The sequence below is a fragment of the Canis lupus genome, chromosome 1 (genome assembly GCF_048164855.1).
Source record: "Canis lupus baileyi chromosome 1, mCanLup2.hap1, whole genome shotgun sequence".
Taxonomy (NCBI): Eukaryota; Metazoa; Chordata; class Mammalia; order Carnivora; family Canidae; genus Canis; species Canis lupus.
This window is the reverse complement of record NC_132838.1, coordinates 104,566,394-104,592,336: the sequence shown is the minus strand read 5'-3', so window position 1 is coordinate 104,592,336 and position 25,943 is coordinate 104,566,394. Positions and strand designations below refer to the sequence as shown.

The window sequence follows — 25,943 nt, the reverse complement described above, 5'->3', positions numbered from 1 at the left end:
GACATAAGATAACTGTGTCTCTGCACAATCTCATTTGCTTTAAAAAAAAGAAACAAAAAGAAATGGCCAATGGTACAGTTTGATCAACATCAAGAGGTGATAGGATGAGGGGAAGAAGTGGTTCTGTGAAACTATTCTTTTCCATTAATTCTGTGATTATTCAGCTCTTATTGTTATATTCCATGAGTTATTTTGCTCTCAGTTTGACAACAATAAAAGAACATAAAAATCAGTGCATACCTTGTTAATATTGTCCCCAAGATTACGTATCCGAGAAACCACCAAGGAGCCGACACTTAACCAAACACATGCAGGTTTATTTAGAAGGTTGAGCTTGGGTCAAGTGTACTCGACAGCGGCACTGGGACTTGGACCCTGAGGTGGGTTCCAGCTTAGTATTATGGAGTGGTCTAGGCGACATCCAGAAGGGGTGCAGGAATTTCTCAAGTTCTGTTTACATTCTGATATGTGGCTTTCAAAGGCATTAAGCTCTGTTCTCATTCTGATATGGGACTTTCTAGGGCGTTAAGCTGTAAGCTGTTTTTAACTGTAACTGAAATAAGGTAAAATTCAGCTCTTATTCACAGGGGCCTGAGATGGCTGTAGTTGTGCTAACGTTGGACTTAAGGTGGAATGGCCTTAATTTTCTCGGCCTCCACAGTTGGATTGGAGAATTTTTAGGTTTTTCATTAATCATTGTAAAATCAAGGAATATTTTATAATTTCGTTGTATACAGTTTTAGATACAGGGCAATCTGTCTTACAGTTAGGATAAACTACTCTAAAAGAAAAGAATATTGATAATTTTCCGCTAAGTTTCTTGTAGCTTAAAAGAACTTAAAAAAAAGTCTCTCACAATCCAAAAATCTTACAGCCTTGCTCTAGTAGGACTTCTTTGATAATGAGTAAAAGTTGAACAGTGATTAAATGGCCTCACCACATTCTTTACATTTGTTAAGGTTTTTCTCTAGTGTGAATTCTGTGATGACTAGTAAGGTGTTAGTGCTGGGTAAAGGCTTGACCACATTCTTTTTATTAGTAAGGTTTCTCTCCAGTATGAATTCTATGATGTTAAGTAAGACTTGAGTGCTGGTTAAAGGCCTTGCCACATTTTTTACATTTACAGTTTCTCTCCAGTATGAATTCTGTGATGATGACTAAGGCTTGAGTGGTGGCTAAAGACCTTCCCACATTCTTTACATTTGTAAGGTTTCTCTTTAGTATGAATTCTATGATGTTGGGTAAGATATGAATGCCTAGTAAAGGTTTTGCCACATTCCCCACATTTGTGAGGTTTCTCGCCAGTATGAATTCTGTGATGTTGAGTAAGATATGAATGCCTAGTAAAGGTCTTGCCACATTCCCCACATTTGTGAGGTTTCTCACCAGTATGAATTCTGTGATGTTGAGTAAGATGTGAATGCCTAGCAAAGGTTTTGCCACATTCCTCACATTTGTGAGGTTTCTCGCCAGTATGAATTCTGTGATGTTGAGTAAGATGTGAATGCCTAGTAAAGGTCTTGCCACATTCCCCACATTTGTGAGGTTTCTCGCCAGTATGAATTCTGTGATGTTGAGTAAGAGTCGAGTACTGTGTAAAGGCCCTGCCACATTCTTCACATTTGTAAGGTTTCTCTTCAGTATGAATTCTGTTATGTTTAGTAAGGCTTGAATGATGGTGAAAGGACTTGGTACATTCCTTACATTTGTAAGGCTTCTCTCCAGTGTGAATTCTGTGATGTTGAGTAAGATATGAAGGCCTATTAAAGGTCTTGCCACATTCCTCACATTTGTAAGGTTTCTCGCCAGTATGAATTCTGTGATGTTGAGTAAGGGTCGAGTACTGTGTAAAGGCCCTGCCACATTCCTTACATTTGTAAGGTTTCTCTTCAGAATGAATTCTGTGATGTTTAGTAAGGCTTGAATGATGGTGAAACGCCTTGCCACATTCCTTACATTTGTAAGGTTTCTCTCCAGTATGAATTCTGTGATGTTGAATAAGACATGAATGAGTGTAAAAGGCATTGCCACATTCTTTACATTTGTAAGGTTTCTCGCCAGTATGAATTCTGTGATGTTGAGTAAGATATGAATGCCTAGTAAAGGTCTTGCCACATTCCGCACATTTGTGAGGTTTTCCGCCAGTATGCATTCTGTGATGTTGAATAAGGCTCCAGTGCTGTGTAAAGGCCGTGCCACATTCTTTACATTTGTAACGTTCTCCTGTAATATGAATTCTCAAATGTTTAGAAAGGAGTGAGCGCTGGTTAAAGGCTTTGCTACATGTTTTACATTTGTAAGGTTTCTCTCCAGTATGAATTCTATGATGTAGAATAAGAACTGAACGAGTGTTAAAGGCCCTGCCACATTCTTTACATTTGTAAGGTTTCTCTCCAGTGTGAATTCTGTGATGTTGAGTAAGATATGAACGCCTTGTAAAGGTCTTGCCACATTCCTCACATTTGTGAGGTTTCTCACCAGTATGAATTGTGTGATGTTGAGTAAGGGTTGAGTGCTGTGTAAAGGCCTTGCCACATTCTTCACATTTGTAAAGTTTGTCTCCAGTATGGATGCGCCTATGTCTATTTAGGGTTAAGCAGACTTTAAAGGTTTTACCACATTCTTCACATTTGTACGGTTTCTCTCCAGTACGTGTACCGTGACGTTGAGGTAGTCCTGAGTCCAAGTCAAAATCTTTGCCACATTCCTTACAAATGTCACTTTTCTCTCCACTATGGCCTGTCTTATGTATATTTAGCCTTGATGCTTGACAAAACATGTTCCCAGGTTGATTACACCTGAATGGTTTTTTTCCCACATAAATTCTCTGTTGATCATCAACATTGGAGGACTGGCTAAGAGCACTCACACATTCATTATGAGGATTCTCTCCTGTATTCATACTACTTTGTGTACTAAGGTTAGAGTTTTGATAAAAGACTTCCCCACATTTACTACCCTCATGATGGTTCCCTAGAAGCTGAGTCCTCACACATGGACTAACATTGGAGCCCTGGTTAAATGTTTTCTCAGATTCACTGCATTGAGCAACTCTGTCTCCATTGAAAAGGCTCTGGTAATTTTGTAGGGTCGACTCCTTAGTGAAACACCTCTCAAATGGATCCTGTTTAGCACTTTGTTCTTCATTTTTAAATCTCTGATTTGTAGAAATATTTGACTGAATAGTCAATCCAATTCTTTTTTCACAAGGGTTCAAATAATTATTTTCAGCATGGACTAGGTAACTTCCCAGATTTTCCAAACTATTGTCGTTCCCTAAATATGTAAGTTTGAACATTTGATTTGAGTTTTTGTTTTCAGAAACACACTGCTTTGTGGAAATAGCAGACTTAAAAAGGGAGGTTACAGATAATGTTCTATATCCTTCACCATTTTGGGCAGGGAGATTCTTATTATGGGCAGAAGTCTCAGTTTGGTTGTGTCCTTCATGATGCCTTTGATGCCCTTGACTCTCTCCATCATTGTCCCAGTCTGTCATGAAGTGTAAATTCTCAATGGTATTATTTTTTAATCTACCCATTGACACTCTTTGGAAAGAAGCTTCGATGCTTGGTTTTGACAGCAAGCTCTGGGTGTCACGAGAAGATACGGCTGAAAGAAATCAAGAAAGAAAAATGTAAAATTATTCCACGCACTACTCTCAGATGAATATGCTGACAACCACTAATAGATAACCTAAAAACCAGTCATAGAAAATCAGCAAGATGGCTCAGAAGGAATCATCAGGACTTTGTTCAAAAATGGACACATAAACTTACACAGAATGTACTGACCACATAGCCTAATAGATAGCTGTAGTACTGTCATGATATAGTACAAGTCACTTTGTTATATCTCAAAAAAAATCAGGAAAGTACCGTGAGTCCAAACTTTGCAAAAGGGAGGAAATTTAAAGATTAACAGAAAAGGACAGAAGAGGAAACAGCAAAAATAGGAAAATATCGGGCAGCCTGTGTGGCTCAGTGGTTTGGTGTCACCTTCAGCCCAGGGTGAGGCCCTGGACCCAGATCAAGTCCCACGTCCGGCTCCCTGAATGGAATGGAGCATGCTTCTCCCTCTGCCTGTGTCTCTGCATCTCTCTCTCTCTCAATCTCTCCCTCTCTATCATGAATAAATAAATAAATACTTAAAAAAAAAAAAAAAGGAAATTATCAACAAGAACAGGAAGAGTTGGTTTTCAGGAAAGATCAACAAAATTGACAGACTTTTAACAAAATCAAGTAAGAATGAAAAAAAGGCCAACTAATATCAGAAGGGAAGTGACAGCAGACTGTATTAACTGATACCATAAAAACACAAATTATAAGAAGTGACAAGTGATAAGTATATGTGAAGAAAGAGATACCAAAAATGTGTATAAATTTCAAAATAGATATAAGATCCCTGATTTCAGGATTCCATTAAATATTTCCTGAAGAAATATTTAAAAAGTCACAATTGGTCTACAAATACTAAGTAGTGGAAAAAGTAATCTAAAACTTCCCAATAAGGAAAAGTCTTGTTCCAGATGAATTCACTGGATAATTCAGAGATTTATTTATTTTTTCTGAAGATTTTATTTGTTTATTCATGAGAGACACAGAGACATAGGTAGAGGGAGAAGCAGGCTCCATGCAGAGAGCCCGACGGGGGACCCGATCCTGGGTCTCCAAGATCACACCCTGGGCCGAAGGCGGCGCTAAACCGCTGAGTCACCTGGGCTGCCCTAATTCAGAGATTTAATGGAAAAGGACTTCTTTTTTCTTTCTTCAAAGATTTTATTCATTTATTCATGATAGACACACAGATAGATAGGCAGAGACACAGGCAGAGGGAGAAGCAGGCTCCATGTACAAAGCCTGATGTGGGACTCGATCCAGAGACTCTGGGATCACGCCCTGAGCCAAAGGCAGACATGCAACTGCTGAGCCACCCAGGAGCCATATGGAAAAGTATTTCAAATCTCTTCCAACATTTTCAGGGAGTGAAGAGAAGGGAAATTATCAAAATAGTCTCTGTGACTCCAGTGTTACCAGGTTGTCAAAGGCAAAGGAAGACTGTACAAGTAAAGAAGATTACAAACTACTACCTGTGAGGCGCAGTTATACAAAGTCCACAATAAAAAAGCAAACTAGCACACTGAATCAAAAGCACGTTTTACAACACAATTAAAGGCAATTCTTCCAGGAATTCAAGGGTGCTTCAACATATGGAAAACTATAAGTTAAAGTCTCCACATAAACAGAATGAAGATCAAAAATGGCAATCATATTGCTGCAGAACAAGAATATGAGCATACTGGACAATGTTTCACTATTAAAAACACTGAATAAAGTAGGAATAGAAGCAAACCACCTTAACTTAATAAAGGCCATATAGGTATGAAAACCTGAAATCTAATATATTCAATAGTAAAAAAACTGTAAGCTTCTTGTGCATGATCATAACAAAGCGATTTCACTTCTATTCAACACAGTACTGGATATTCTAGTCTGAATGGGAAAAAAAACCTTAAATGAATCCAAATTGGAAAAGAAAATGCAAATTTATCTCTTTACGGATGACATCCATAAAAAACCCTGAAGAATCCTTATTTTTTTGTTGTTTTGTTGGTTATCACTGGTATTGTTTATTTCTAGTAATTTTTTCTACGACACACTCCATTTTCAATTTTTTTAATACTATAAATGCCTGAATTAAGTTGCAGTTTCAACTTTCTTCTTTTCTTTTATTTATTCATTTCTTCATTATAGTAGGTTCCATACCTAACATGAAGCCTAACTGACTAACTGCGTCCTGAACCCAAGACCCTGAGATCCAGACCTAAGCTGAGATTAAGAGTCAGATGTGTAATCGACTGAGCCACCTAGACACCCCCAACTTTTCTTCTGAATGTTACAAGACAAGGAACTAGAAAAAGAAGAAACTTAGCTGTGATCAAGTAGAGAAAGGAACTAAAAAAGAAAAATTAGAGATAGAGACCATAATAAACAGTAACATAACATTGACATCAATGCCCAGATTTTCCAAAAAATTATCAAAATTTAACTACATTAAAGAAAAAAGGAGAGAAGCCTCAAAAATTAAAACAAGAAATGGGACAGAAAACACAACAGATAACTACAGAAATACATACTGTGATAATAGATTGCCATGAAGAATTATATACTAACAAATCAGATAACTTAAAAAACTCTCAGATAATTCCCCTATATATATATATAAAACAAACAAGAATGAAATAGAAATCTTAAACCCAACAAGTAGATCTTCACAGACCAATAACAAGAATGAAAGCTGAATGTAGAATAAAAACAATTCCCAGCACAGAAAAGCCCAGGACCACATACCTTCGCTGGTCAGTTCTACCGAACATTAAAAAAATAATAATAAATGACAATCCATCAAAATCTTACAAATAGTGGAATGGACAGAACATATTCAACATCATCCTATGAGGCCCAGCATTACCAAAGCAGGATAAACATCGTACAAGAACAAAATAGTCTAGCTTGTTTGGTACCAAAGCAGGATAAACATCGTACAAGAACAAAATAGTCTAGCTTGTTTGATATAGGTGTTGCTACTCTTTCTTTTGACATCCATTTGCAACTTAAATGTTTTTCCATGCAAGTGTACGGAGTACCTAGCACCATAGAACCAGATTACAATACCACTGACCATATCCCCTCTGCTATATCCTTTAGCCTCATGATTTATCGATTCTATAACTGAAAGCCTATACCTTCCATTCCCCTTTACCCAGTTGGCCCATCATCCCTCTCCATTCCACTCCAGAAAGCAGCAGTTCTGTTTTGTTTTTGGAGTGGGTCTGTTTCTGCCTTTTTTGTGGTTTCTTGCCATTGATGACAATGAAAATAGACCTAGGAAGTATTGTGCTGGACACTGTAAATACCTAGAAAGTACTGTGCTGATTATGTCAGGCAAATAAAAGCAAATAACACATGATTTCACTTATAGGTGCAGAGTGAACAAATAAATTAAAAGGAGAAACAGACGCATAAATATCAATTTCATGTTTTTATTTTTTAAGATTTTGTTTATTTATTCATGAGAGACACACAGAGAGAGTCAGAGAGAAAGGCTGAGGAAGAAGCAGGCTCCCTGCGGGGGATCGATCCCAGAACCTGGGATCACAACCTGAACCGAAGGCAGAGGCTCAGTGACTGAGCCACCCAGGTGCCCATCAACTTCATTTTTAAATAAACCCATGGATAATCCCAAGAAGTATAAAAATTCCATGTTCCACATATTCTATAGTGGAACAAGCTTGCCTATAACAATTTTCCAATGCTAGCAGAAGACAGAGGACTCTCGGATTCAAGTCCAAGGATCTTAGGGTTCATGACACATGAAACAGAACAAATTTCTTGATCACGCTAATTTCACTTGCCAGCTCCAAATCCCCATTTCACACATGTAGATGCTGCATATGCAGTGGGTTTGTGTCGCATCTATGAGACCCTGAGCACAGGAAACCCCAATATCTTGAAGGAGCAGAGAACATATCTTCCTGAACCTTTGCCATAGAAGACGATATCCATTTTCCTCTATAGTTAACAAATCTGTCCTCCATCTAAGGGTAAGATATTGTCACTATATTTCAAAGCATTTTAATATTCGCACAGCAGCGGAAAGCCAATTAAGGATAAACACTTTCAGTGCCTCTATCCTTAACATACAGAGTAACTTAAACCCACAGAATCGTTTCCCAACAATATCCACCACTCAGTCTGACCCCAGCATGTCTCTTGACTAATTACCCCAGATGTGCACCACCTCATCAAACACTCATTAGCCTGACACAGGATCTGGGATAAAATCTATTCAATGTGGGTTGCCTGCGTGGCTCAGGCAGTTCAGTGTCTGACTCTTGATTTTGGCTCATGTCATGATCTCAGGGGTTGTGGGTTCAGGTTCCTCAACAGACTCTGGACTCGGTGCTCAGCATGAAGTCTACTTGAGATTCTCTCCCTCTCCCTCCCACCCCATCCACATACACCCTCTCTGTAAAATAAATAAAGTCTTTAAAACTTGAAAAAAGCAGTTTACATCAGGAAATATTTTTCAAGGCTATCATTGGCAGGATACAATGCAGAAGAATTGAGTGACTTATAACATTCACTTCTGCACTGTTCCTGTGGGTGTTGCATTCAACCACGTAAACAAATCCCAGTACTCATGAAGGTCTACCTTAAACTTCTGTAGTGAACTTGCAAGGGAGATGTGTGAAGAAACACCTAATCTGTGCAGAAGCATATTAATTTACATGTATTTGATGACAAAATTGTACTTCTAACCCAGGCAGAACAGGTCCTGGAAACAGTGCAATCATGCCTCATTACAAGAAAATGGCTGAGAATTGGGAAATACATAGGATTTAGGGCAGAGATGTTCACCACTCATCAACAAGAAATATCATAAAGAAGAACATAGGGGAAAAAAAAAGAACAACATAGGGGTACTTCAGTTGCTCAGTCGGTTAAGCTTTAGTTTGGGTCGTGAAACCAGTGTCCTCGGATTTAGCTCCATGTCAGGCTCCCTGCTTGGTGGAGAGCTGGCTTCTATTTGTCGCTCTGCTGCACCCCTTGCTTGTGCTCTCTGTCAAATAAATATATTAAACCTTTAAAAACTGGGCAGCCCTGGTGGCGCAGCGGTTTGGCGCTGCCTGCAGCCTGGGGTGTGATCTTGGAGACCTGGGATCGGGCTTCCTGCATGGAGCCTGCTTCTCCCTCTCCCTCTGCCTGTGTCTCTGTTTCTCTCTCTCTGTGTCTATGAATAAATAAATAAAATATTTTTTAAAAATTAAAAGTATATAGACATAAAAGATGGATGAGATCAGGTGAAATGAAACAGGTGATCACAGGACAAAAGTTCTTTGGATGGCTCGAAATGAGGTGAGGATTGGGAGGAAATGTTGATCTTATTATGAATACAGCTGACCTACTGCTTCTGCCTGGAGTGGATGAAAAAACTGCTGGTCCAGATCACAAGCTCACAACATGGTATCAAAGAATAACAACAGTGCTCCATAAAGCAAATGTATCATTTTGATAAGATATCACAACCTTTTTTTTTTTAAAGATTTTATTTATTTATTCATGAGACACACAGAGAGAGAGAGAGGCAGAGACACAGGCAGAGGAAGAAGCAGGCTCCATGCAGGGAGCCTGACGTGGGACTCGATCCAGGATCTCCAGGATCACGCCCGGGGGCGAAGGCAGGCGCTAAACCCGTAAGCCACCCGGGCTGCCCAGATATTACAACCCTATCCAAAACATGTTTTTCTTCATACTCTTTTGCTGTACATTTGGCAGTGACCTACAGAAGAAAATTAAAAAGTCAATGTACCTGAAAGCCTTACTTTAACCCCCCTCCGAAAAACAGTCCATAGGGTTAACATTAATGATCAGGAAGATAAGGAAGACCCACATGGTACCATAATGGACACAGCACTAGCCACGTACCAAAGATGTGTGCATGCAAAGTCCTGGCAGAAATATTTTCACCCAGAGGCTGTCACCTGTGGGTGGGACCCCTTTAGGGACAATGTCCCATGAGTTGAGTATACTCATATGTTGGACAATAAAATCTGTAGAACTTAACCTACCTCCATTGAGGTAAGGAGAGAGATATAGGTAAAACGGCTTTGGTTTGCCAAAATTCCAGCTACAATCTATAACAAGTAAATTATTGCAACTGTCAAGCCTCTAAAATTAATGAATAAAAACAGTGAAAAGAAAAAAACATAAATAAATAAATAAATAAAATCTTTTAAAAAGCCTCTAGTCCATTCTGCTTTGGGATATAGGAATAATTATTCATCAGAGCACAGAGGCGCACTGAAGGCTTTGATATCCAAAGTGGGAATGGGGGGATCCCTGTGTGGCTCAGTGGTTTAGCACCTCCCTTCTGCCCAGGGTGTGATCCTGGAGTCCTGGGATCAGGTCCCACATCTGGCTCCCTGCATGGAGCCTGCTTCTCCCTCTGCCTGTGTCTCTGTCTCTGTCTCTCTCTCTCTGTGCCTCTCATGAATAAATAAATAAAATATTAAAAAAAAAACAAAAACAAAGTGACATTGGTTCTGTGGTTTTCTGAGATTCTTAAACATCCCCAAATCCAGGAAGAGATGGAGAAAGTGTACAGTGGCAGTGTGCTCCAAGACTGTGGTGCTATTAATTCATGTGAAGAAATGACTAATTAAAGCAAATGAAAAGAAACCACAATATAACACTTTCAGAATACACTTCAATTTGTTAGTCATGTTGAGAAAAAAAGAAAAAATAGAAAACCTCAGTCACTACAGAAACTAGAGAACAATGACTCTTAATACATTTCTGATTGATATTATATAGATCATCATGATGTTTTTAGAAAAACACAAAGGATTCTATCTGTGTGGTGTTAGTACATGAGAAAATTTCTAAAAATGATAAAAACCACCAACCATAAAGGTTGAAACGACAAAATGGATTACATTAAGAACTTCTCTGCATCAAAGCTCAAGAGACAGAAATAGAGTGAGGGAAGGAAAAAAGGAGTCATTCTCATAATATATATATTATATATAGATCTATAAAGCCTGAAGAAAAAAATACCAAAACAGAAAAAATAGGCACAATAACCCAGCAGATACTTTGAAAAAGAGATTATCAAAAGGTTAATGACCATAGTAACAACAACAAAAAAGCAAATAAAATCACCACTTGGGGGACGCCTGGGTGGCTCAGGGGTTGAGTGCCTGCCTTTGGCTCCTGGCATGATCCCAGGGTCTGGGGATAGACTCCTACACTGGGGTCCCTGCATGGAGTCTGCTTCTCCCTCTGCCAGTGTCTCTGCCCGCCCCCCCCCATCTCATGAATAAATAAATAAAATCTTTCAAAAAGAGAGAGAAAATGACATAAACTACTAAGTTTTAGAGAGTGTGTGGATGGGGACGCCTGGGTGGATCAGCGGTTGAGGTTCTGCCTTTGGCTCAGGTTGTGATCCCGGAGTCCTGGGATCAAGTCCTGCATCAGGTTCCCCGGGGGGAACCTGCTTCTCCCTCTACCTGTGTCTCTGCCCCTTTCTCTATTTCTCCATGAATAAATAAATAAAATCTTAAGTATTTAGTAGTATTTGGTATTAAGGCTGAGCATGATTAAACATATTTACCAACAATTTGATCTCACGTATATAACCAGCAGATATGTGTGCACGTTCCACTAAAAGATAAATTATAGATTTTACATGCCAGTACTATCATGACAGTCCTGCACTGAAAATCATTCCCCTCCATTAGCCATAAAATGATGTAATCAATTGATATTCACACAATGGAATCGGATGGATCCATTCTAAACAATGATGCACAATAACATGAAGGAATACAGATCAATTCACAAGTATAGATAGAAAAACAGCCAAATACAAGAGTTCCCACTGCCTGATTACATTTATATAAAGTACAAAAACGAGGACAGCGATCTATGGCTTTCCGCGTTAAAAGAGTGCTGAGCCTTGTGGTAAGGTACCAAGGAAATAAAAGGAATTGCAGAGGTCAAGTAATATTTTGAGGTCAAATAATATTGTTTCATGACCGCAACAGTTTATAGAGACGTGCTTAGTTTGTGAAATTCAATTGAGCTGTTAACATATGTTCTGAATGTGTGACTTTACTTCAAAAAAATATTCAACATGGAGAAACTCTCTGGCTCAGTTTGTGGAACATGCAACTCTTGATTTGGGAGTTCAAGCCTTGGTTTAGGGGCAGAAATTGCTCAGAAATGGGGTCCTAAAAATGTTGACCTGCTAATATTAAAAATAAATAAAAATAAAATTAAAAGCTTAAAAATTCTAAAAAGCAAAGAAATAAAAAGATGTAAAAAGAGAAGTGTCATAAAATAGATATATTGACAAGGTGAAATTAAATGTAGGAAGGACGAGGGTTCCCTGGGTGGCGCAGCGGTTTGGCGCCTGCCTTTGGCCCGGGGCGCGATCCTGGAGACCCGGGATCGAATCCCACATCGGGCTCCCAGTGCATGGAGCCTGTTTCTCCCTCTGCCTGTGTCTCTGCCTCTCTCTCTCTCTCTGTGACTATCATAAATAAATAAATAATTATTAAAAAAATAAAAATAAAAAAATAAATGTAGGAAGGACGAGATTTTCAAAGAATGCTTTAGTTTCTAGCTCAAGCAATATGGTACTGATATACATTGTGCACAGAAAAGAAAGAAGAAAATGTACAATTATTTTCTTAAAATGCATATAGGAACACAAGAAAGGAATAAAAAAACAGGGAGCGTATCAGGAAAGACAAAAAATGTAGCATAGCCAAACCCCAATATCTTCATTAAGATATTAAACACAAATAAACCAAATGTTCCTGGTGACACTAAACTGCTCGAATATATTCCACTGGAATTTTCTGGAGAGAGAACTAAAACACGAGGGTGAAATTGAAAAAAACTAAATGGAACAAATGCTGTGTAGTGATAACCAACCAAACACGTGGCATGGCAAAATAAAAATCCTATTGAATAACCTTTAAAGCCAAAGGACTTGGTCACTATTAGTTTTATTTTTGAAGATCCAGATGTACAGGATTTCAATAATCTATTTCATGGAGAATAAGCATAACCTATATTTATGTGCATATTTATACACACACATATAAACATACACAGATATACATACATGTACATAGGGAAACATTTTTAGCTGAGGAGACATTAAAAAAAAATACTTATCACAGAGGGATGACATCATCAACATGGTGAAGCAGGTAGTTCCACCTCAGTACTTCTGAGATAGACATCACTAGGCAACTCTCAGTACTCAAGAGTGAGACTGAATCACCCCTTGGACCACAGAGACAAGGGGGACATTAGAAGGGTAAGAGGAACAATTTCAGTCTGACCACAATGCACCTTCCCTGGGGCCAGCACAGCGCTCCACCATGAGGGGCCAGCTGGAACTACAATTGTTCCACCATGAGAGAGAGCGCCCATGGTGGGAACCCAGCATTCCCCAAATGTCAAGCTGATTCTTGGGTGCCCACATAGGTCTGGCCTCAAGGGGTTCCCTGGGGGAATCTGGGATCTTATAGACATCTGCTTCTAGTCATTGGTTCTCAGAATGGGTTCCCTGGACAGGTACCTGAGAAAGTGTAAGAAAGGAAATTTGGGGAATGTACCCTAGAAGTACTGACATGGTAATGTGGAGATAGACACAGCAATCTAAGATTTACAAGTGCTCCTGGTGATTCTGTTATGGGCTAAATTGGATAACCTCTGCAGGAACTAAGTCACAGCTCATCCCTGAGTTATCCACAGGTAAGTGATTCCTACAAATACTCTATTTGGGGTTCCTGGATGGCTCAGCCAGTTAAGGGTCTGCCTTGGGCTCAGGTCATGGTCCCAGAGTCCTAGGATGGAGCCTCACCTTGGGCTCTCTGCTCAGTGGGGAGTCTGCTTCTCCCTCTCCTCCCTGTTCATGCTCTCTCTTTCTGTCACTCTCTCAAATTAATTAATTAAAAAAATTTTTTTAAAAAGCTCTGTGCTTACATTCATATCAATATTGTGACAGACACACACACACACACACAATGTGCTTAACACAAATCTTTATTCATAAATGAATTTGACTCTAACAGTCTTTCTCGGCTTACCGTAGTTCTGTCTCTGCCTTCTCTCAATACTCTCCTTGAGCTTCCTGAGATCTCCCCAAATACACTCTGTTCACATTGTACAATGAAATGAATCCAGATGAAAGTGAATTGGAACTTATTTAAATATTTTTTCAAGTTAGTTATGAAATTCATACAAGACATTAATACAGGTAATGGGAGGCACCTGGGTGGCTCAGCGGTTGGGCTTTGCCTCCGGCTCAGGAGGTGATCCCTGCATGCAGCCTCCTTCTCCCTCTGCCTGTGTCTCTGCCTCTCTCTGTGTGTCTTTCATGTATAAGTAAATAAAATCTTTAAAAAAATACAGGTTACGGAAGAGTTAGCTCTACATCCCTCAGGTACCTGTGAAAATCTCATTATTTCAACTGCATAACTAATATTCTTGACTTGTATCAATTGCTATCATGAAGATACATCCAGCTTTTAATAAACTACCACTCTATTCTCCTTAAAATGCAAATGGAAACACTATTTAAAATTCAGACTGTTTCTCTGTCGTACTTTAATGCAAGGAAAGGTGCCCTGGACACTTACTTCCTCGGGACTTCGATCACACTTACAGGTCAGCCACAAGCAGCATCTCCATGTGGACTTTCTTCATTAACTGTACATTATAATGTCCTTAATCTTCCATGTTAAAGTAGGTAGGAATGAAGTCCCCCTCATACCAGAGCCCTGCATGTCTGTGAGACAGCAGCCACCAAATCATCTTACATGTACACAAACGATAAAGCCTTGGAATGAGAGGATTTCAGACTAAAATTAACATCTGCCATGCAAAAATGTCAAATATGGTCAAAAGAAAACAGGAGACACACCGAAAATAATTATCTCTCTTCAGACAACCATCTCCTCTCCATCCTGACAGGGATATTAACAGATACAGAGGACCGCTGAATACCGGGTTTCAACAGCAGAGATATATATATATATATATATATATATATATATATATATATATATATATACAGGAGAGTACTGTAAATGTGTTTTCTCTTCACTTAATATTTTCTATTCTCAAGCTAACATTATTATAAAAAAATACCAAAAATAATACAGGTAACATACCAAAAAATGCGGATTGACTGTATATGTTCTAGGTGAGGCTTCTGAGGTCAACAACAGGTTATTTCTATTGAAAAAACAGGTATGGTTTTTATTTGGGGCACTCAAAATATACACAGAGGTTTTCTTTTCCTTTTTTTTTTAAAGATATTTATTTATTTATTCATAGAGATGCAGAGAGAGAGGCAGAGACACAGGCAGAGGGAGAAGCAGGCTCCATGCAGAGAGCCTGACCTGGGACTCAATCCAGGGTCTCCAGGATCACGCCTGGGCTGCAGGCAGCGCTAAACCACTGCGCCACCGGGGCTGACCCACACAGGTTTTCAACTGTAATGAGGTGGTGCCCCTAACACTTGCATTGTCCAAGGCTGAGATGTGAGTGATCTGTGTGTTTTAACTTTGGATTTTTCTCTATAATAAATACTTGGATTTCAGATCATGCGTGAAAAGTGATATTGACTTACTGCTTTCTTCTGTGAATTCTGATGTTTAGATTTCGTTTCCATTTCACAACTTACCAATTATTTATGTCCTTAATGTTTTTATCCTTTATAAAGATGTTTCTTTTCTGAAGTATGTAGTAAAACCAAAGGTCTTGCATCAATTTTACATTTCTTTTTTTTTTTTTAAGATTTTATTTATTTATTCATGAGAGACACAGAGAGAGAGAGAGAGAGGCAGATGCATAGACAGAGGGAGAAGCAGGCTCCATTCAGGGAGCCTGATGTGGGACTTGATCCCAGGACTCCAGGATCATGCCCTGGGCCAAAGGCAGGTGCTAAACTGCTCAGCCACCCAGGGATCCCATATTTCTATGGTTTCTGCCCAGTATGCTTTGTTATCTTACTGATGTTCAATAAGAGTGCAGTTCTAGGCATAGATGTGGACACTATTCTTAACAACTCTAAGTTATTCCACAGGATGCATTACCTCATGTTGAATAGTTCTGGTTATGAATTAAATGCCTTGAACATTCTTTACATTTAAGGGCTTCCCCTCACTATGCACCCTCTGCTCCACTATGCACATCTCTCCACTATGTACCTCTCTGTTCACAAAGTTTGTAGTTTCGCAAAAAGTTTTTGTCAAATTTTATTGTACATTTGTCAGCCATCCCCTCATTATGTCTTATGTTAGGTTGTTAAGCTTAGGGTGGTAGTTAAAGGCTTTGCCGCATTTTAGAAATTAGTAAGTTTTCTTCTATTATAAAATCTCTGCTATTGAGTGCTGAACACAACCTAAAAGCCTTGCTCTAGTTGCTACATTTAGAAGTCTTTTCTCCAGCGAGGGTACAGGATATACAATGAGATTTGAGCTTTATTAGACTTTCCCACCTTTATTACTTTTATACTGGTTCTCTGTAAGGGCACCGGGGTGGCTCAGTTGGTTAAGCATCTGCCTTCAGGTAGGGTCATGATCCAGTCCTGAAATCAAGCCCTGCCGCCAGTCTTCCTGCTCTGCAGGGAGTCTCCTTCTTCCTCTCTGTCAGCATGCCCTCCCACCCGCTCTGCCTGCTTGTGCTCTCTGTCTCAAATAAGTAATGTCTTTTTAAAAAATAAATACCTCTGTAAAAAAAAATAAATAAATAAATAAAATATAAAATAAAAAATAAAATAAAATAAAATAAAATAAAATAAAAACCTCTGTAATTATGGAAGATAAAGTCCTCACTGAAGATCTTCCAAAGTTCTGAACACATGAATACTTGTATCAAATTAGGTATTATGTGGCAACTACTGTACAGTGATATTTGGATAAAGACCATCCTGTGTTTATCAAAATTAGAGACTTTGGAATAAGGAGGGATTACATGCTGGTGGGAGAACAATGAATCCACTGAAAAGGAGTTCTCAAATCAATCACATTTAGAATTTTCATCTTAATTTTTAAGTGTTTGACTTTCCGAAATATTTCAGTGCATGATTTATCCAACTTTATATGTCAAATGGTTTGAATGATTATTTTCATTCAAAGTAATTTCTTTACTTTGGACTAGGTCACTTTCCAAAATTTCCAAAAGTCCTTTCAGAAAATAATAGGTTTAAAAGTGGATGTGGGTCCTTGCACTCAAATACATAATTCTGCAAATATAACAGAATTAAAGTGGGATTCTCAAACAATTGTTTTATATCTCTGATCTCTTCTGGCAGTGAAGACTCCATTATGGGCAACTGTCCCAGTATGCTTATATCCATCATCACATCCCTCCTGCCCTCCACGACCCCATCTTTCCCAGTCATTCATTAAGTATAAAAACTTAGGACTACAGATTCCACATCCTCCCCTATCACTCTACTATGGAATGAATCTTTTTCGCCTGTCTTGGCCAACAACCCTGGATGTTATGGAAAGACACAATTAAAAGATTAATTATTCATTTTTTTAAGATTTACTTATTTATTCATGAATGACACACAGAGATAGAGAGAGGCAGAGACACAGGCAGAGGGAAAAGCAGGCTCCATTCAGGAGCAAAATGTGTGACTCGATCCCGGGATTCAGGATCATGCCCTGGGCTGAAGGCAGGCGCTCAACCGCTGAGCCACCCAGGCATCTCCACAACTAAAAGATTTAAAACAAGACATCCCACTTAGTGAACACACACGTATATTATGTTAAAATTCTAATGTGTAAACTGAATACCCAGTATAGCACTTCAGATGAATCTGGAGACATAGGAACCACCAGGATTTGCTCTTCCATGACAACAAAAATGGACCAAATTACCTTTTTCAGTGCTCCAGAAGCCAGTTAGGAAAACACAGCACCCCCAGGCAGGTACAGATGAAGAAGAGCCACATCAAAGACACTAAGAAAGTTTGTGACACTTGCCCACAACAGCAGCAGCTCACCCTCCCTGACACACGAAGGCCAACCTGTGAAAAAACTCTTACCTCTCCTCAGGAGAGAAAGAGTGACCTGTAGGTTCAGGGATCTGGATTCTTGGCTGCTGCCTGAGGAGGCACGCATGACATGGAGGCAGAGGGAACGACAGCACCCTCTGGATGCATTGTCGTGGCTGCTCAGACAAAGGGTGGGTGTTTGTTCAAACAAGAAAGAGACTACAGAGCTGAAGCAGAGGAAGGAATCATGTTAGGCATCGGACTCTTAATTTCGGGCCAGATCATGGTCACAATCCTTCAGATGGTCTCTGAACTCTGTACTTGAAAACTGTCATCCTTGGGGCACCTGGATGGCTCAGTCGGTTCTGTGTCTGCTTTCAGCTCACATCCTGATCCCAGGGTCCTGGGATTGAGCCCAGGTCAGGCTCCCTGCTCAGCGCGAACTCTGCTTCTCCTTTTCCCTCTGGTCCTCCCCTGTGCTATGCTCTCATTTGCTCTTTCTGTCTCTCTCAAATGAATAGATAAAAAATCTTATGGAAAAATTAAAGAAAAAGAGAATGGTCATGGTGTAACTAAATACACAAGTAAAACCAAAACCACAACTAACTAATGTAGTGGAAAATCCCAGACAAAAGGAAGCACATTGTTATGGAATTACAAAGCCAGAATAAGACAAAATTTAACCATAGAAAAGCTACATTAAAATAAGATGCATTAAAATACATGATTCCTGGGTGGCTCAGCAGTTTAGCGTCCGCCTTCAGGCCAGGGTGTAATCCTGGAGTCCTAGAATTCAGTCCACATCCCCACATGGGGCTCCCTGCATGGAGCCTGCTTTCCCTCTGCCTGTGTCTCTGCCTCTCTCTCCATCTCTCATGAAGAAATAAATAAATAAAATCATTCCCAAAAAAAAAAAAAACATATGCGTTATTCTGTTTTTTTTTTTTTTTTAATATTATATTTATTTATGGGATCCCTGGGTGGCGCAGCGGTTTGGCGCCTGCCTTTGGCCCAGGGCGCGATCCTGGAGACCCAGGATCGAATCCCACATCGGGCTCCCGGTACATGGAGCCTGCTTCTCCCTCTGCCTGTGTCTCTGCCTCTCTCTCTCTCTGTAACTATCATAAATAAATAAAAATTTAAAAAAAAAAAATATATATATATATATATATTTATTTATTCATGAGAGACACACAGAGAGAGGCAAAGAAACAGGCAGAGGGAGAAACAGGCTCCATGAGGGAGCCCGACACGGGACTCATCCCAGGTCTCCAGGATCAGGCCCTGGGCTAAAGGCGGCGCTAAACTGCTGATCCACCTGGGCTACCCCAGATGCATTATTCTCAAGGAAACTTTCTATAAAACTAATTTTAAACTCTATCTATGTATCATAAAAAATAAGCATGAATTATTGGCAGGTTTTCACTGACCACAGTATTATAAAGAATATTCATTAAAATCAATCATTAGGGGCAGCCTGGGGCTCAGCAGTTTAGCGCCTGCCTTCAGCCCAGGGTGTGATCCTGGAGACCTCGGATCGAGTCCCAAGTCAGGCTCCCTGCAAAGAGCCTGCTTCTCCCTCTGCCTGTATCTCTGCCTCTCTCTCTCTATCTCTATCTCTCTGTCTCTCATGGATAAATAAATAAAATCTTATAAAAAATAAAAAAATAAAAAAATAAAATAAAATCAATCATTAAAAGCTGTAAGTGAAAATCATATGAACAACCACTTAAAAAGGCATTATACAAATGTATTATTTTATTAATATATCCCTCCTTGAACAGAGAATTTAAGGCCACAACCCACTCCTTAAAACCAAGGAAATAAACAACATCTTCATTTCTAAATAAACACCAAGAATGTTGCAAAATATGCTAAAGGCCACTATACATTAAATACATATTTGGGATTAAATTTAGATATATTCCAAGGAAAGTAGAAGAAAAATCCAATGACTAATTGTCACTGAAGTAAAATTACATTTATGAACAAAACTTTCTTTAAAATACAGGAATTATACGAATTACATCTCACTGCTTTTTTTTTTTTTTAAGACTTTATCCATGTATTTGAGAGAGAATGAGAGAGAGAGAGCGCAGCTGGGGAAGGGCACAGGGAGAAGCAGACTCCCCACTGAGCAGGGAGCCCAATGGCAGGGGCTGAGCCCCAGGACTCCAGGATCCTGACCTGGGACCAACTGACTGGCCACCCAGACATCCCTCTACCTCACATGCCCATGTCATATCAGAACTTTTGATGTAATAAATAACAGATGAATCTCATATATAACTAATAAGAAAGTGAAAACACACTTGACAAAATAAAAAGAAATTCCTGTCATACAAGACAAATTCATACAATGATGCAAGTATTAAGAAAGAAGGTAAAAATTGAGAATTTATTATAGGCTTCAAGTTCTAAGGTCTAAATGTTCTAGCTCCCCCATGGCATTAATTTAGGTAGGAATTCTAGGATACAAACAGATACATTACATTATTTCACCACTAAGGAATGGAACACACTGTTATATCCTAATTTCAGTTCATACAAAGAAAAACTAACTTCCAAAGTGAAATAAAGAATTAGATTTTCTTATTTTAGGGAGGTGCTTTGTTATCTGATGAAATTACTGAGTGTCAATTTTGTACAATAGAGATTAAAGCCTCCATAACATTGGAATGCATAAGCCAGAAAACGTGGTACCTGTCTCCAGTGTTCCCAGATTTCTGCACCAACCCCAGTATGCCCACCACTACCCCGACATGCTTCTCACGACGCAAAACAGAACTTACAAAGGGCTAAGGCTATGGATCCTGAGAAACAGGGAGACTTCCCCAGGACCCTCACAGCAATGGAGAACCTCTCAGATTATGGAGACCCTCCCACTCCCAGGGGAGTCTCCTGGCCCTCCCTGTGGAAGTGATGGACCATCAGTGGAGCTGAAGGAGGATCCTTAGAGAAGCTAAGAGCTTGATAATGTTGGATAGCACATGTCCCTCTGTGACAGGGAGAAAAATATAAACTAGGTTTCTCAAGAGTGTATCCTTTCAAGGAGAACTACTCCCACCACAGTTTAAGGTCTCTCTTCCCCCTTCACATGTGGACCGCACCTCTGTCATCTGCCTCATTCATTTCCACCTACCTGGATGGATGGTTACTCTCTTCTTTCTCTTCACACTCCAAGTCTCTGTCTTTTGCTCCAAAAAGGAGACCAGGTCTGGCTTTGACACAATGAGACCTGTTTATTAGAAAAAAGGGATGAGTATTGTTGGTGATGCTAACTTTCAATCCACTCTTGTACTCAGTAGAGAAGAAAAAAAGACACTGTAGATTCAAGAAAATGATTTCCTGAAGGCTGTTGCCCAGCTGCCCCTTTAGAACACACAGGAGAGATGTGCAGTGTTCAGAATTGTCCTCCACAGCCAAGTACTAGACACAAGAATAAAAGGTGTAAGTTGGAGTTTAACTTACGGAGTGTACTATTTTCTGCCACTCACTGTACAGAATTCCCACGCATCTACAGAAGTGATGATGTTACCTTGAGGAAGAGGAAATTAAAGCTGAAAGGAAGCAATTGAAGACTTTTGTCTACGTCTATAAAACACTACTTTTTCCCTTTACTGCCCAGATCCACATTCCAGTCATTCAAAGAGGAATCTTCCAAGAGACAGACAGTCTTCAAAAGAAGGAAGGAAACCCTGAGTGTGGTATGGAAAATCTGGAAGGAGTGATCCTCACCCAAGAAGAGGAGGTGTCCGTAGTTCTCTAACATCACATCCCTGTAGAGTTTCCGCTGAGTGTGGTTCAGGCATGTCCACTCCTCCTGAGAGAATTCTATGGCCACATCCCTGAATGTCAGCAGTCTCTGCAATAAATACCAATTACCAAGTGGTCATAGGCAGAGTTCATTACGGCCCAAGTGATGAAGGAGGGAATTAGTGTCATCAGTTAGACCCCAAGACCTGACCTTCAGGTGTTTACCAGCTTGTACCCTCCAACCTTGGTCCCACATTTACTAACCTCTCTTTCCACCACATCTTTTACTTGCAGCAAAACACCCCATGGGCAGAGTCTCCTGTGATGGAAACAGAAACTATCCACCAAAAGGAAAGGACTGATCTTGAGGTGGGAAAAAAAGGCAGAAAGAAAGGTATATAATATTAAATGGCCCTGTAAAATGCAGTCCACTGACAAATACTTGAGTCAGTTAGAGTATAAAGCTCCTGGAGGAAGTCCTCAACTTTCTCAAGGTGAATACCTTCCTAGAGGGACAAACAACCTTAGTTTGACAGTAACGGGGCCATTGTATCCTGTTGAGTGTCTTTGAGCATATGAAAAGCCATTTGGAACTCCCTTACTCTGCACTTGCCCCAACAGCAGAATGTGTAATCAGTTGCTCCTCACAATCCCTGGGCAATTGGAGCCAGCAGGCAGCAGGCTGCTGCAGCAGCTGCAACTCTTTCTACTCATTGGTCCTGTCCTCATCTTTAATACAAACACGTTTTTGCACCAAAGACCTCAAGGTTCTGGACCTCAGCAACATTCCAAAACTACATCCCCCTGAGGAACAGCCTGGACCAGCCCAATTTGAGCTAAACCCCTGACTCACCCTCTACAGTTGAAACAAACAGTAACCTGTGGAGTAACCAAAAATGTCTCTTACCTCATTTATTACCAAAGTCTCCAGCAAGGAGGAGCACAAACCTCAGTTATATAACCCAAGTATGTGTAGAAGTGCTGTCTTCAGATGCATGTGGGGTTTCTGCCCAGTTCTACAGACGATGACAAGGCCCCTCTTTCTAAATATCCAGCCTAACCCTAAAAAACAGGAAACCTTTCCCCCTTGCTCTGTGAGTCTCTGCTTAGGAAGTTATTCTCAGTGATCTGTGAGGCAGCAAATCAAGTTTCCTTTCTGTGACATCCACACACGGGTATAGTTTCTATCTGTAGTTCTATAATCTTTCAGGATTTAAGACAGTGAAATAGGTCAATTATGTGATTCTTGTGTGTGTGTGTGTGTGTGTGTGTGTGTGTGTGTGTGTGTGTGTTTTATTACAAAGAAGTAAATAGAAGAAATATAAGTAGGGATCCCTGGGTGGTGCAGCGGTTTGGCGCCTGCCTTTGGCCCAGGGCGCGATCCTGGAGATCCGGGATCGAATCCCACATCGGGCTCCCGGTGCATGGAGCCTGCTTCTCCCTCTGCCTGTGTCTCTGCCTCTCTCTCTCTCTCTCTCTCTGTGACTATCCTAAATAAATAAATAAAAAAAAAAAAAAGAAAGAAATAGAAGTAAATAGTAAATAAAACTCTAGGGGTGCTAGGGTGAATAGGTGATTGAGCATCAGCCTTTGCTTCAGGTCCTGATCCCAGGGGGAGTCCAGCATCGGGCTACCCATAGGCAGCCTGCTTCTCCCTCTCCCTATGTCTCTGCCTCTCTCTCTGTGCCTCTGAGGAATAAATATATATATATAAAAAAAAAAAAGTTTAACCATGACACTAAGTGTGGAGTAACATTGAAACCCACCAGATGGAGGTCTGATTGAGAGCCTCCACTCCCAGAAGTAAATATTTCACTACAGGAAGGTGAGAGCCTTCACTGTCCATTGGAAGCTAATGTGATGTGGGCTTGGAGCTAAGGATCAAAAAGGTATGCTGATCCATTTTTGTTGCAAAAAGCTGTTTCTGTTAAGACATAAGAACAGGACCACAGGAGGGCAGAAAGACCTGAGGTATCCTTTTGAAAAGCTAATCATTTAAAAAAAAAAAAAAGAGAAAAGAAAAAGAAAGAGAAAGAAAGAAAGGCAGGCCAATCATTATATACTTTTAAGGTGGGGGCAAAGATAAAGGGAGTTTCTAAAGAGACTAAAGAGACTTTCATATATTAACGAAGACTTACAGGATCCTGGAGGTCTGGCTATTGCCAAACAAAAGTTGCTTTTGGCCTCTAACAAAGCATTAACATTAAGGCAGTTGTGAATTCCTTCAGTCCTCTCACACTCTGCCCATCTCAAGAATTTATCAGGGGACATTCTTTTGCTTTTGTTCTCATTAGAAACTAGAAGCCAGAGAAATTCAGAAGTTTCCTGTTTAAATGTGATAGTTTCTGCACATCCTTCAGTAAACCTAAGATCCTTAGGAAAGATAAGAAGGAAAGTATGAATTTTATAGGGAGAAGTCTGGCAGAGAGGAGCAAGCCAAGGAAAGGAAGGTAACATTAACTGTAGGAAACAAACTAGTAGCAGTGCCTAAAGAGATGGGGGAACAGAGGGCTAGCTGAGGACAAATGATGAGCCAGGGCCAGCACATTGACAAGTCCTTGAAACAGGCAGAGGGACATTCCAATCCGGACTCAACTGTCTCGATGGTCACACTTTGCGTAGGGCAAAAGGCAATCTTTGCCTGACCCCCAGGAGCCTGTAAGTCTACTTTAACCTTTGAAAATTCTCTAGAAATGTCCTTTATTTCTAGACACCCAAGGTAGGTGTTGGCGATCATCCCTCCAGCACATGACCCACAGTTATCCATCTGAAGGGGCTCATACTCAGGTTTTATTAGATGGTATACTTGACCTTTTCCCAACAATTGCCAGCCCCTTCAAGGTCCTGGAAACCTTGCTTCCAGAATTCCTTAGAGAGTATGCTATCCTCAAACCCCTCCCAACTCCCAGGTGAATAATCAGCCACCCCTCACAGGCCCAGGTTGGGGACTCTTCCTGCCCGCAGGCCCTGTCCTTGTGCTTTAATAGAACCACCATTTAAAAAAAAAAAAAAAATAGAACCACCATTTAGCACCAAAGGACGTCTCAAGAATTTTTTCTTGGCTGTTGGCTCAGGACTTCACCTAACATAGGTGAAAACTTTATTAGTGAGATATAGGTGAAATATAGTTGAAAACTTCCCCATACTTCATCAAGAGGATTGTTGTTCCTGAGGTGTTTAGAATAGTAATTATGAGAATACAGTGGATTTATATAAATTTCGGTCACATACTTTCACTGTCTTGTAATACCTAGTATATATATACATTTTTTTTTAAGATTTTATTTATTTATTCATGAAAGACACAGGCAGAGGGAGAAGCAGGCTCCACACAGGAGCCCAACGTGGGACTCAATCCTCGGTTTCCAGGATCACGACCTGAGCCAAAGGCAGGCGCCAAAGTGTGAGCCACTCAGGGATCCCCATATTTAAATATTTTTACAGAATTTATTCAGCTATTCACCAGACACACAGACAGAGGAGGAGGCACAGGCAGAGGCAGAATCTGGCTCCCGGAGGGGAACCGGCGTGGGACGCGATCCTGGGTCGCCGGGACCACGCCCGCAGCCGGAGACAGACGCTCAACCACTGAGCCACCCAGGCGGCCCTACCTCGGGTATTTTTAAAGGAGTGTCTTTTTTTAAAAAAAGATTTTTATTCATTTATCCTTGAGACACACGCACACTGAGGCAGCGACACGGAGGGAGGCCGGCTCCACGCAGGGCCGGATGTGCGGCTCCAATCCGGGTCTCCAGGATGACGCGCGGCGCCGACGGCAGGCGCTAAGCCGCTGCGCCACCCGGGCATCCCCCGTACGATCTCCAAAAATAAAATATAAATACAGTTTTGGTGGCTTATGGGAAGCCCCGTTGGAGAGATGGGGGAGAAGTGTTCTAAGATCGAGCCTCGGGTATTAGATTTGAAAAGGTTTTTAACAATAAGTGAAACCACGAGGCAGAAATATCAGAGCTGGAGGAATCAACACTTGCAATCTCCAAATGCAGGGAATTTCGGGCCAAAAAGGCACTGCGGCCTCTAAGCTGGGACACAAGGCTTACCTGAGACCCCGCCATCTCTGCTCCGTCCACCTCGGCCTCTAGCGAGCTCTCTCACAAGATCTCCGTGGAGGAGTCCCAGCTGCATCAGGAGAACACACCTTTAGAGGCAGCCAAGTCTCTCCACCTATAAACTGCTCCCCTGCAGGCAGGACTTTGAAATGCACAAAAAGCCCAACTTCCTAGTCCTTTGGGCCTGGAGCTGTTGAGAAGCTGTGAACTCCCAGTTGGAAATCAGGAACTGATTTTTCCTTCTCTGCTTCCAGGGCCCTCCCCTCCCCCAGATGCTCACAGATTCAGCTACAGCCTAGGCCCCGTGTGCTGTGGCCCTAACCCTCCTGACTCGGGTAGTGGAGACCATTACCCCTCCTACGGCGAAGCCTGCTCTCAATTCTCAGAAATTAAAAGGAAGCCTTTCTACTTAACTGTGGCCTCACTTAGAATCACCCGGAGCACTGACTTAAAACAACGCTGTTGTTTCCACCATCAATTGACAGAATCCGAGGGGGAAGAACTTTTTTTTTTTTTTTTTTAGAT

General features: G+C 40.6%; 1 protein-coding gene across 1 annotated transcript; it reads right to left on the bottom strand.

Moving 5' to 3' along the window:
• Nucleotides 1–296: 296 nt before the first annotated feature.
• On the bottom strand, nucleotides 297–25,756 carry LOC140600299 (uncharacterized). Its single transcript, XM_072768472.1, has 4 exons — nucleotides 25,410–25,756; nucleotides 21,334–21,460; nucleotides 20,738–20,833; nucleotides 297–3,612 (listed from the first exon to the last, which is right to left on the bottom strand). Exons 1-4 carry the CDS (start codon nucleotides 25,422–25,424, stop codon nucleotides 1,121–1,123), a joined length of 2,730 nt encoding a protein of 909 aa, XP_072624573.1. The 5' UTR covers nucleotides 25,425–25,756; the 3' UTR covers nucleotides 297–1,120.
• Between the last annotated feature and the right edge of the window lie 187 nt (nucleotides 25,757–25,943).